Source organism: Suncus etruscus, chromosome 2 (genome assembly GCF_024139225.1).
Source record: "Suncus etruscus isolate mSunEtr1 chromosome 2, mSunEtr1.pri.cur, whole genome shotgun sequence".
Lineage (NCBI taxonomy): Eukaryota > Metazoa > Chordata > Mammalia > Eulipotyphla > Soricidae > Suncus > Suncus etruscus.
The window spans coordinates 155,072,888-155,086,239 of NC_064849.1; the positions used below are offsets into that span (position 1 = coordinate 155,072,888).

The following is a 13,352-nucleotide window of genomic DNA, read 5'->3' on the forward strand; positions in this document are numbered from 1 at the left end:
GTTCAGGGTTTATTCTTGGCTCTGTACTCAGGGATCAAGCCAGGCAGGCTCATGGAACCATATCTGGTACCAAGAATCAAATCCAGGTCAGCCAAGTACAAGGTCAATGACCCACTAATTATGTCTCTAAACCAAACTACAAATAGTTTTTAATCTGATCATCTTTGTATAGTATTCCCTTCTACAATATATGAAGTCTCAATTTTAAAATTTATGATAGAAATCAGAAATTTTACAATTTATATCTTATCACCCCCAAATTTCTTATCTAAAAAGCTTACTTTAGCCATTCTAAGTTTAGAAACTGCTAATTCAGTGGAGCTATCAGTGATGAAATGCAACAGGTGAAAACATACTCTGAAAATTTAGCTATAATGCGAAATTATAGCAGCAAAGACATAAAAATCCTGACAGTAATAAAAGGCATCTTGCACGTGGCCAACCCCATTGAAGCCCCTAACAGCACATTATCATTCCCTGAGTACTACCAAATGTGTGAGCCTGCGAGGTGTTGCTATCTACCTCCCCACCCAAAAAAAAAAAAAAAAAAAAAAATCCCAAACCCAAAACATCCCAAACAAAATCCAAAACAAAAAAAAATTATCTAGATTGTATTTGGATAAAGTGCTGAACATCAAAGACAAATAAATGTGCACTGCTATTTTTGAAGAAATGAGAGGGAAAGGCCTAATTGGTTGGACATATAAAGGACTTTGAGCAGGCTAGGTCCAGAATCTTCAGGAATTGACTGGGTTTACTGTGGTAGTATAGAGTACAGTGTCCAAAGGCTCCAGAGCTCCTGTCAAACAGGCAGTGGAATACTCAGTGATCCTCCACGGATAAACATAATGGTGCTGAAAGGGGGCCTGGTGCTAGAAATGGAATTTGGGCTCTGCACATGAGCCAAGTAGCTCCTGGCCCCTATAGTAAGTCTCTTTTCTTTTTCTTTCTTTTTTTTTTCTTTTTGGTTTTTGGGCCACACCCAGTGGCACTCAAGGGATTACTCTTGGCTATGCGCTCAGAAATCACTCCTGGCTTGGGGGACCATATGAGATGCCAGGGGATCGAACCTCGTGCTGTCCTAGGTTAGTGTGTGCAAGGCAAATGCCCTACCTACTGCTTTCGCCACTGCTCCAGTCCCTTTAGTAAGTTTCTAAGTGAGCCCTAAAGAGAAATAAATTTTACACAAATGTATAAAATAGTAGGGATAATTATTACCAAATATTAATGATCAACCTGAGATCAATTGTCTTCTGGTTCTTACATTCTACATTCTTGTTTTTAAAGATTTTTGTCTAAGTTGATCTTTAAAATCTTTGAAATTAAAAATATGAAAAGGGCTGGATCGATAGGAGTAGAAGGGTGCTTGCCTCGCACATGACCAATGATGGTTCCTACCCCAGAAATCACATACAGTCCTTTGAGTTTGCCAGTAGTAAGCCCAAAAAATAAACCAAAAATGGAAAGGAAAAAAGGCATAAAGGAAGAGTGACACAAAAATCCCATGCCTTCTGAGAAAGAGAAATAAGGACTGATGTTAACTTGACCTAACAAAACGTCCGCAACTAATAAGGTACGAAAGTCTACTCTGAGCAACCTTTTATTCCATAAATATAAAACCATTTCCCTGGTAGAAAAGTAATTAAACAAAATGACATACTCTTTATGTTTTTTCCTTTTAACCTCATTTGATGAGTCATCAGAATCTTCACTGCTAGAAGAGTCCTAGAGAAAAAAAAAAAAAGGTAAAAACGTTAATAACACGACAAACTTTTGCCTGTCATGCTATTATTGATCACTTTAATAACAAAAGTCTCTATTCAGGCTTAATAGTCTTTTTTGGGGGAATATAGGGGTCACACCGGCAGCACTCAGGGGTTACTCCTGGCTCTATGCTCAGAAATCACTCCTGGCAAACTCGGGGGACCATGTGGGATGTCGGGATTCAAACCACTGTCCTTCAACTAAGGCAAACGCCCTACCACTATGCTCTCTCTCTCCGGCCCCAGGCTTAATAGTCTTTAATCAGGAAACCAAATCATTCTTCAATGTAAATCCAAATAAATACCACAACGTCAATATTTTGTATAAAATTTTAATATCTACCATTCTCACTGCTTAGTAGGTCTAAAACACTCTTAATTACTGGCATATCAAAATCTAATTTGGTATTTTTCCTTTCCTTACTCCAAGTTTTTTTTTTTAATAAACTTCTTCCTCAATGTTTTGTGCCGTTTGTGTGTGTGTGTGTGTGTGTGTGTGTGTGTGTGTGCTCGCGCGCGCGCAATCCTCTACACAAAATACTGTTATTTGGCAACAAAGGCAATTTTTTTGTTTGTTTGTTTGTTTGTTTTTTGGGCCACAACCAGTGATGCTCACGGGTTACTCCTGGCTATGTGCTCAGAAATCGCTCCTGGCTTGAGGACCATTTGGGATGCCAGGGGATCAAACCGCGGTCCATCTTAGGAAAGTGGCTACAAGGCAGAATTCTTACCACTCCATGCCACCGCTCTGGCTCCAACAAAGACAATATTTCTATCAAGAATTATTATTGGGCCCGAAGAGAAAGCACAGCGGCGTTTGCCTTGCAAGCAGCCGATCCAGGACCAAAGGTGGTTGGTTCAAATCCCGGTGTCCCATATGGTCCCCCGTGCCTGCCAGGAGCTATTTCTGAGCACACAGCCAGGAGTAACGCCTGAGCACCGCTAGGTGTGACCCAGAAAACCAAAAAAAAAAAAAAAAAAAAAAAAAAGAATTATTATTAAGAGGCTGGAGAAATAGTACAGTGGGTAGGATGTTTGCTTTGCATGTAGTCGACCCAGGTTCAATTCCACATCCCATTATGGTCCCCCAAGCCTGCCAGGAGTTATTTTAGAGTGCAGAGCCAGGAGTAATCCCTGAGCATAACCAGGTGTGGACCAATAACCAAAGAGGGAATAAAAAAAAAAGATTGTTATCAATGTTTCAAACAGCTGACAAATGTTATAACTGTTTATAAGTATTTGTGTTTTTAGTAATTACATAACTTATTAGCAAATGCACAAATTTTCATTTTCTTTTATATTACTTCCGAAAATGAAATCATTGGATCAAAGTATATCTGTATTTCAAGATCCTTAATAGCTGTATTAAAATGCAGTTAAGTATCTTGCAGTAGTTGTTTCTAATAATTACCTTTTGGGTGGGGGGTGGGGGTGTTAGGTCACACCTGGCTGCTCTCAGGGGTTACTCCTGGCTCTACGCTCAGAAATCGCTCCTGGCAGGCTCAGGGGACCATAAGGGATGCTGGGATTCAAACCACCATCCTTCTGCATGTAAGGCAAACACCCTAGCTCCACACTATCTCTCTGGTCCATTTATTTTCTTTTTACCTACCTAATTTCTTTTGTTTGTTTTTTTTGGGGGTCACACCCGGCAGCGCTCAGGGGTTACTCCTGGCTCCATGCTCAGAAATCGCTCCTGGCAAGAGGCACGGGGGACCATATTGGATGCTAGGATTCGAACCAATAACCTTCTAAATAAAAGGCAAACGCCTTACCTCCATGCTATCTCTCCGACCCCTACCTACATAATTTTTAAAAACTATATACATACTTTAAATGACCAGACATAACCAATTTTATTTGTTTTATTTTTGGTTTGGGGGGGGTCACACCTGGCGGCGGTCAGGGGTTACTCCTGGCAGGCTCAGGTGACCATTTTGGATGCTGGGATTCAAATTGGGGTCCAACCTATGTTGGCCACGTACAAGGCAAACCCTACCGCTGTGTTATCATCACTCTGGCCCATTTTTATTCTTGAGGAACACACTTTGAGATACTGAAGAACTACTTTTGACTGTTTGCTCAGAAGATCATGTAGCGCTGGGAAAGGGATCATGAAAAGCATGAACTCAATCTAGGATTAAGTATCTCTGACACTATTCTTCAAGCAATAATATTGGGATGGAAGAAGGACTGGGAGATAGTTCAACGATTAGAACAGTGGCACTGATGGTCATGGTCCCGAGTACTGCAAAGTACAGCCCTAGAGGTTGCCAAGCACATCAAGGTCTGAGCAGTACCATGTATCAGGTCCTACCAGGTGACTGAATGAGAAAAGGCAGGAGGTCACCCCCTAAAAAGTAAATTAAATGGGGATAGGGAGACAGTACAGGAGGCAAGACATTGCCTTGCATGTGGCAGACCTCATTCCAATCACTGGTGCTGCAAATGGTCCCTCAAGTGTCACCAGGTACTGGCCAAAACCCAAATGTAGAAAACTTACCTCTTCTGATGCGCTATTTGATGAAGTTTGTTGCTGTTGCTGCTGCTGCTGCTGCTGCTGTTGCTTCTTGAGCATTGCAGATCTCTGAACAGCCAGAATACTGGGGCTAGACTTCCAAAACTAGAACAAATATAAAGTCCAAAGAATAAGGTACAAGACAACCGATGAGGGTTAATTTACTGAAAAAGATCCCAAGATTCTTACTGTCTCCATATTCAAATATTATGTGCAAAGTCACTGCTGCAACCCAAAATAAAATGAACTTTCACTAGACATAAATATTTCATGTTATGCTGTTTCACAAGCAGACAACATTAATATCTTCTTCACTGTTAAGAATAAGTTTTCTCGGGGCCGGGCAGTGGCACCAGAGATAAGGTGCCTGCCTTGCCAGCGCTAGCCTAGGGCGGACCGCGGTTCGATCCCCCCGGCGTCCCATATGGTCCCCCAAGCCAGGAGCGACTTCTGAGTGCATAGCCCGGAGTTACCCCTAAGCAACACTGGGTGTGGCCCAAAAACCAAAAAAAAAAAAAAAATAATAATAATAATAAGTTTCCTCCTAAAAAAATAAAAGAATAATTCAAAAAAATCAAGTTAAAAAATATAACTAGCACTAAGTGAAGTGAGGCTGATTCAACCCAACAACAAAAAAGTGACTCTACTTTTCAATTAGTCTATTCAACATTAGCAAAACAAACCCCCCCAAAAACGAAAAAGCTAACAAAGCTTCCATGAAGAGATTAAAAAAAAAATCATCTACTATAAGTAACCAAAGATCGTACAGTCTTGTTATCCACAAGATAGTATCAAAAAAAAAATTCCTGGGGCCGGGAAGGTGGCGCTAGAGATAAGGTGTCTGCCTTGTAAGCGCTACCAAGGAACGGACCGCGGTTCGATCCCCCGGCGTCCCATATGGTCCCCCCAAGCCAGGGGCGATTTCTGAGCACATAGCCAGGAGTAACCCCTGAGCGTCAAACGGGTGTGGCCCAAAAAAAAACCAAAAAAAAAAAAAAAAAAAAAAAAAAAAAAAAAAAATTCCTTAGAATAAAATTTGATTTCTTTTTATTCTGTACTTTCTAATTTATAATTAAAAACTGCATCTCTACCAATCCAACCAGTTCAAAAATACTTAGCTACAAATTTGAGAAGCACTACACTTCAATTTCCAGGTATAAAGCAGCCCCCTAAAAAGGCCGGAAAGTAGTATTTCAGACTTTTCCCCAGGCAAGGGGAGAAATCTGCCCTCTTGGGGCACTCCCCATTACGGACCTCAGCTCCATCAACTCTGGGGGGCTTGGCTTGGACTTTGTTCTCCCGAGATGTGTCCGACTCCGACTCCGACTCCGAAGGGCTGCCAGACTCCGAGCCTGAGTCAGAGTCGCTGCTCCCGGACCGGCTGCTGCTCCCATCACTGCTGCTTGCAGAACTCGACGCAGACCCAGAGCATGAAGCTGACCCGGAATCATCATCCGACTGGCTGGGATTTGAAAAGAAATAAAATGTGTTACACATTTAGTTTTAAAGTCATTCAGGTCCCAAACCACTGAACCTATTTGTTTCATTCTTCAATCATACAGGGCCAAACAAATTATAAAAGGAGTTCATCAGAAGTCTTGTGCCAAGAACACTAGGGCAGTGATGGCTAACCATTTTGAGCCCGCATGCCCAAACTGCGCACAAAACCAAGTAATTTCCTCAAAAGTGCCAGCATGTCAATTAAACCTTAATACCAAGATTTTAGTATCTAAAAACTATGCGACATGTGCCGCATATCTTAATTGTGAACCTTCCTGGGTGCCAGCTGCAAGGCCTTGGCGTGCCACCGCTGGCACGTATGCCATAGGTTTGCCATCGCGGCACTAGGGTAAGTAGGGTGCTTGCCTCCCATGTAGCCAGCACAGGTTTGATCCCTGGTTTGATCCCTGGCATCCTATATAGTTCCCCAAGCCCACCAAGAGCATTTCCGGAGAGCAGAGCCAGGAGTAACTCCACAGCACCACCAGCTGTGGCCCCAAAACAAACAAACAAAATTGGTAAAATTTATAAGTCAAAGAATCTTGAACTAGAGTCTTGTCAAAGTCTCCTAGAAGCACTGTGAATGGACAGCTGACTAAATAAATGATTGTTTCCTCTACATCATTAGTTATTGGGGTGTCTAAGTTGAAATTAACGACTGGAGCCAGAGAGATGGTACAGCAAGATAGGTGCTTGCTTTCTACACAAGTGACCCTTGTTACATCCCCGTTACCATGCTCAGTCTCCTAAGCACTACATGCAGGAGGAACCAAAACAAATAAATAAAATTATTAAAAACAAAAATTGCTCAGGGGTTACTCCCAGCTCTAAATTCTAAGGTTACTCCCATGTAGTGACCAGAAGTGCTGCGGTGTGGGGGCTGCTACCTAGTAACCATACAATACTACAGATCAAACCCAGGTCTCTGCATGCAAAACATAAGCTCCAGCTTTTTTCCAGCCTTGCCTCTGCCTCCTTTTGGGTTCCAGCGCTATCACTGATCGTCTGCCCTTTGGAGTCGGTCAGGAAAGGAACTTGAATGCTCAAGACTAGACAATTCTTCAGGTGTAAACTCATCTTACAGTGTTCGTTACCATATCAATTAGTTTTCTAGACTTTAAATTATGATTGTGTTTAAGAATGCTCTACACACAATCTAACAAACAAGGCCTTTCTTCAGTAAAGTTTACCCTCCCCAATGATATGCCAATGATAACTGGCATAGAAAATGGAAAGCTTTTACATCTGACTTGTCAGCTTTATATTTTTTAAGCATTCTGACATATTTCACCTACGTCAGCTTTTCAAGTATAACCCAAAAGTCTTAAAAGGAAGCTCCTTTAAGTATTTCTTTAGATGTATTTTCGTAATAGGTATAGCTCTTATTGTTTACCCCATATTTTTTTGGGGGGGGGGACTATTTAGTAGGAAATTCTACTGTTCAGAGTTCATGTTAGAACCAGGTTATCGGGATTGTTTAGCTTGTTATTTTTAACCCCATATGCAGTAATACTATGTGGCATTATTCCTTTTTGCATAGGAACATTAAAATGGGGAGATCGTATGTGTGCAAACAAGTTCTTATCTTATAAAAAACACATAAATTTTATATTATGGGGGGGCCCGGAGAGATAGCACAGCGGCGTTTGCCTTGCAAGCAGCCGATCCAGGACCAAAGGTGGTTGGTTCGAATCCCGGTGTCCCATATGGTCCCCCGTGCCTGCCTGCCAGGAGCTATTTCTGAGCAGACAGCCAGGAGTCACCCCTGAGCAACGCTGGGTGTGGCTCAAAAACAAAAACAAAACAAAAAAAAAATTCATATTATGGGGGGACTTACACTCTGAACACTTGTCATAGTGACTTGGCTTCAGAAGATCAGACACTGGCAATTCACCCCTGACCTCGGATCCCATCTATGGAACAAGCATGGTTTTTGTACACCAGCACCAGGAATCAGGCTTCCATTAGAGATGGCCCTAACGCTGCCCTGGCATCAACTTGCTCCAGAGTGGACTCACATGACACCTTGAGGACCTGCTTTCAGGACAGGGTTCTCTGAATTGCCACGTTATGGTGACATGAAGACGCTGTGTGTCACCCTGGCTTCAACAGAGGATCTGTACCAAAACCAGGCTCTAGAATTACAGAAACCTGACCACATCAACTGTGATTGTGAAGAACTTTTACTGGGACCACAGAGAAAGACTTTGGTGTTAGACAACTTAGTATGCCTGAAGCCTGTAGTTGGTCTTATTGCAGGATGCTTCATGGGTAAGGTCTTCCTGTTCTTAGGCCAAAGGTTTTCCTTCCTATTTTCTCCCATTATTTTACTGTGCCTATGCAAAACTAACAAACAAAAGCCTGTCACATGCACACCTTTTTATTATTTATTGTATTGTTTTATCTCTTATCTTTTAAATCAGGGCCTTTTTTTATATAACCTTGGGACACGAATTACTTTAATCCCACATTTTTCTATAAAACTACAAAGAAAGAAAAGAAGGAAGGAAGGAAGGAAGGAAGGAAGGAAGGAAGGAAGGAAGGAAGGAAGGAAGGAAGGAAGGAAGGAAGGAAGGAAGGAAGGAAGGAAGGAAGGGAGGAAGGAAGGAAGGAAGGAAGGAAGGAAGAAAGAAAGAGAGAGAGAGAGAGAGAGAGAGAGAGAGAGAGAGAGAGAAAGAAAGAAAGAAAGAAAGAAAGAAAGAAAGAAAGAAAGAAAGAAAGAAAGAAAGAAAGAAAGAAAGAAAGAAAGAAAGAAAGAAAGAAAGAAAGAAAGAAAGAAAGAAAGAAAGAAAGAAAGAAAGAAAGGCAGAATGGGAGCCAGGGGTCAAGTGGTCATAGGTCCATTGGTGAGGAAATAAATAAGGCAGAACTAAATATCCAAGCCAAAGTCAATGATAACAGAATCAAGGGACCTAAACTTTTAACAATCTAAATCCAAAGGGGTCTCTTACACTGCCAGGCCATGGGGCAAAAGGCAGTGGTATAGGATGCACTCTGGGTTCATTGGTGGAGGGTGGTTGATACTGGTGGTAGTAAGGCCCTGACTCATTGTAGATCTGAAATTCAACTATGAAGAACTCTGTAGATCACAATTGTTTCAATAACATAAAATTAAAAAGAAAAACATATGCTCCAATTGACTACCTACTCCAGCATTAAACTTTGATCTGTGGCATTAAACTTTAATGCATCAGTTTCTGATGAGAAACACACTGGCTTTATAAGAAACAAACATAAAGGCAAATTCAAGCTTCCTGTCCTCGTCTGTAATTTTAAGAAACACCACCAGGTGGAGGCATTACTCTTTAAAAAAAAAAAAAAAAGACTACACTGTATTAGTTCCAAGATGAAAACAGACATAAAAGTTGTCTGGACCTCTCTTACCATGCATAAAGGTCAAATCAAAATGGATTCAATACCTTAATTATCAGACCAGAAACTATAAGGTATATACAAGAAAACGTAGTCAAAATATTCCATGACATTGAGACTAAAGGCATCTATCTTCAAGGAGGAAACAGCACTGTCCAAACAAGTGGAAGCAGAGATCAACAAAAAGGGACTACATTCAACTGAGTAGCTTCTGCACTTCAAAGGAAACAGTAACTAAGATATAAAGGCCACCCACAGAATGAGAGAAACTATTCACTCAATGCCCATTTCATATGGGGCTAATATTTAAAAATACAAGGTACTGACAACTTCAAAAAGAGAGAAAGAAAAAGAAACATCTAACCCCATCAAAAAATGGGGAGAAGAAATGAACATCTTTTCAAAGAAGAAATACAGATGGCTAAAAGGCACATCACTAATCACCAGGGAAATGCAAATCAAAACAACAATGAGGTATCTATCATCTATCATAGCACACAACAGACTGGCACACATCACAAAGAACAAAAACAAACAATGCTGGTGTGAATGAGGGGAGAAAGAACTCTCTCGTTCACTGCTGATGGAAATGCTGTCTAGTCCAGTCTTCTGGAAAACAATATGGATATTTCTTTAAAAAATTGAAAACTGGGCCCGGAGAGATAGCACAGTGGCGTTTGCCTTGCAAGCAGCCGGTCCAGGACCAAAGGTGGTTGGTTCGAATCCCGGTGTCCCATATGGTCCCCCCTGCCTGCCAGGAGCTATTTCTGAGCAGACAGCCAGGAGTCACCCCTGAGCACTGCCAGGTGTGGCCCAAAAAAACAAAACAAAAAAAATTGAAAACTGAGCTCCCATATGATCCAGCAATACCACTACAAATACACCCTAGGAACACAAGAGCACAATACAAAAATGCCCTCTGCACTCCTATGTTCATAACAGTTTTATTTACAATAGCCAGAATCTGGAAACAACCCAGGTGCCCAACAACAAATGAGTACCTAAATAAGTTGTGGTACATCTAACACAATGGAATACTACACAGCTGATAGGGAAACTGAAGTCATGAAATTTGCCTATACATGGATGGACATGCAGACCATTATGCTGAGTGAAATAAGTCAGAGGGAGAGAGATATGACACAAATAACCTGTCACCTGTGGGATATAAGAAAAATAAAATACAATATGGTGATATTACCTGTAGACAATAGAAATGAGGGCTAAAGGACCAGCTCATGATCTGAAGCTTACCACAAGAGTGGTGAGAACCGTAGAGAAATAATTGCACTGACAACTACCATGACAATGATACTAAGAGAAATAGAAATAGAAAGTCTATCCCAAGAAAAGCAGGGATAGGTGAAGAGGAAAATGAAGGACATTAGTGGCAGTAAAGTCGCACTGACTGAAACCCAACTATGAACATGTTTGCAATGATGGTGCCTAAATAAAGAAATCTTTTTTTTGGAGGGGACTGAGGAGGGTATCACACCCAGCAGCGCTCAGGGGTTACTCCTAGCTCTACACTCAGAAATTGCTCCTGGCAGGTTCGGGGGACCTCATGGGATGCTGGGATTCGAGCCACAGTTCTGCATGCAAGGCAAATGCCCTACCTCCATGCTATCTCTTTGGCCCCAAAGAAATTTTCTTTTAAGGAATTTGATTTACAATTTAGGTAAGTCAAAATATATTGTGCTTTGTTTTAAACCTGAAAGCTACTGAAATAAATATTTTTTATGAAACAGTAAATAAAGTTTGCCTCATAAAGTTATAAAGATCATTTTGGATACAAATTCTATGCTCTTACAACTCAAAAATCCCTTCCTCACAGACCTATATTCATTACAACGCTATTTACAATAGCCAGGCTCTGGAAGCAACCAAGATGCCCTTGAACAAATGAATGGCTAAAGAAACTGTGGTTCATATACACAATGGAATATTATGCAACCGTCAGGAGAGATCAGTCATGTAATTTTCCTACACGTGGATGTACAGGGAATCTATTATACTGAATGAAGTAAGTCAAAGGGAGAGAGATAGACAAAGAATAATCTCTCTCATTTATGGGTTTTAAGAAAAACCCATTAAAAAGGACATTATTGCAATAATGCCTAAAGACAATAGAGGACCAGAAGGACCAATCTGAAACTCAACACAAAGAATAATGAGCACAGTTAGGGAAGTAACTACACTAACAACTATCAAACTATCTTAATGAGTGAGAGAAGTAAAATGCCTGTCTTGAATACAGGCAAGGATTGGGAAGGAGGGAGGTGGGGCATTGGTGGTGGGAATGTTGCACTGGTGAAGGGGGGTGTTCTGTTAATGACTGAAACCGAACTACAACCGTACTTGTAATCATGGTGCTTAAATAACTATTTTATAGAGAAAAAAAATTCTATGCTCAAACAACACAGTATAAATTACCTTTTATTATTTTTGTTGTTGTTACTGTTCTGGGCCACGCCTGGCTATGTTCAGGGGTTATTCTTGGCTCTGTGCTCAGGAATTTCTCTTGGCAGGCTCGGGGGACCATATGAAATGTCAATGCCAATGCCAAGGAGAGAACCAGGATAGGCCACATGCAAGGCAAACACCCTTATAAACTTTGTTGTTGCCTGTTTTGGGGAGGGAGGGAATCACACCTGATGGCACTCAGGAGTTACTCCCAGTTCTATGCTCAGAAATCACTCCTGTCTGGCATAGGGGACCAAATGGGATAGAAATCGAACTACTGTCTGTCCTGGGTCAGTTGTGAGCAAGGCCAATGCCCTACTGTTGTGCTATCTCTCTGGCCCCATGGCCTCTTTTATTTTATTTTCAATGGGGATCTTAAGATAGCACTAAGAGTAGAAAATGTGCTCTGCACCAAAAGACCAGGTTCTTTCATGGTCCCTAACTGGTCCCTCAGCAACGGGGAGTCGATTCCAAGCAATGAACACCCTTCCAAAAATTGGAAATTCACAGATACGACTCAACATAAGGATACCTGGTATGCAAGTGATCTTCTGACAGATTCATTTAAGAAACAAAAATAACCACATTCCAAGAGTGAGTACAATGCTTGCTTTGTGCCTGGTCATTTTGGCTTTGCTCCAACATACAGTCCCCGTCACTGCCAGGAGTGATCCCATTCAATACGATACCTGTGCAGGGCCAGGAGTAAGCCCTGAGCACAAGCTGGGTGTGGGCTTAAAAGTAAAAAATATAAAATGTGTTTTAAACGATCAAAAGAAATTTTAGTAAGCATAAAGAACTAGAGCCAGAAAAGGTCAACAGAAGTGCAGCTTTGCAATGCTGCAGACCTTGTTTTTGGACTCTCCAGGCAGGCTGCCAGGATTGAGCCAGGAGCTGTATCCATATCCCCCTCCAGCAAACTGCATGCAATACTTCGTGCTGGGTCTGTGATCTGAACACAGAATATGAGTCCTAGCTTGGGCAAGCCAAATATCGCCTGGAGCAGTCCTCAGGACTCCGGTGCATTCTGAGGAAAAGGAGTAGTCCCACCCAGAACAAACACATGACCAAAGTTTATGGAAGAAAGCACTAAAGATCATGTTTGGGATGTTTGGGGAACCACTAAAATAATGCAGCTGAGCTAATTCTTTAGGAAAAAATTAAGCATGGGGCCAGAGAGATAGCATGGAGGTAGAGCATTTGCCTTGCATGCAGAAGGACCATGGTTCGGATCCCGGCATCCCATATGGTCCCCCGAGCCTGCCAGGAGTGATTTCTGAGCATAGAGCCAGGAGTAACGCCTGAGCACTGCTGGGTGTGACCCAAAAACCAAAAAAAGAAGAAGAAAAAAAAAGAGAGAAAAGGAAAAGAATTAAGCAGGAAAAACTTTTTCCAAATTTTCATAAACTTATGAAGGGACTTGTTTACTGTTTCCAGAGCCTATGGTGAAGCACTGTATGCAATTAGATTGTTCAGTAAGTATCTGAATAGCAGGAGACAAAGAAAAAGCTCAAAGAGCAGGAGTGTATCTTTTACATGTGAGGGCCCTAGTTTGATTCATGGTCCCCAGAGCTCTACAAAAACAATACAAAAGCACCTAGCTATAAATAGTATCTGAACAGTTCTGGGTATGGAACCCAAACCAAACATAAAATATATGTAAGTAGACGGTGAATGATGGAATTGGGAAGTCCCAAGTCACAAGCCAATACTCTTAAAGAGTTTGGGTTATAGAC

General features: G+C 41.4%; 1 protein-coding gene across 1 annotated transcript in view; it reads right to left on the bottom strand.

Moving 5' to 3' along the window:
- CHD1 (chromodomain helicase DNA binding protein 1) overlaps positions 1-13,352 on the bottom strand; it is a 93,463-nt gene that overhangs the window by 52,079 nt on the left and 28,032 nt on the right. The window contains exons 2-4 of the mRNA XM_049769108.1: positions 5,536-5,743; positions 4,267-4,386; positions 1,661-1,725 (exon numbers count right to left, since the gene is read on the bottom strand). Of these exons, the coding sequence (XP_049625065.1) occupies positions 1,661-1,725; positions 4,267-4,386; positions 5,536-5,743 (393 nt within the window). The remainder of the gene's footprint in view (positions 1-1,660; positions 1,726-4,266; positions 4,387-5,535; positions 5,744-13,352) is intronic.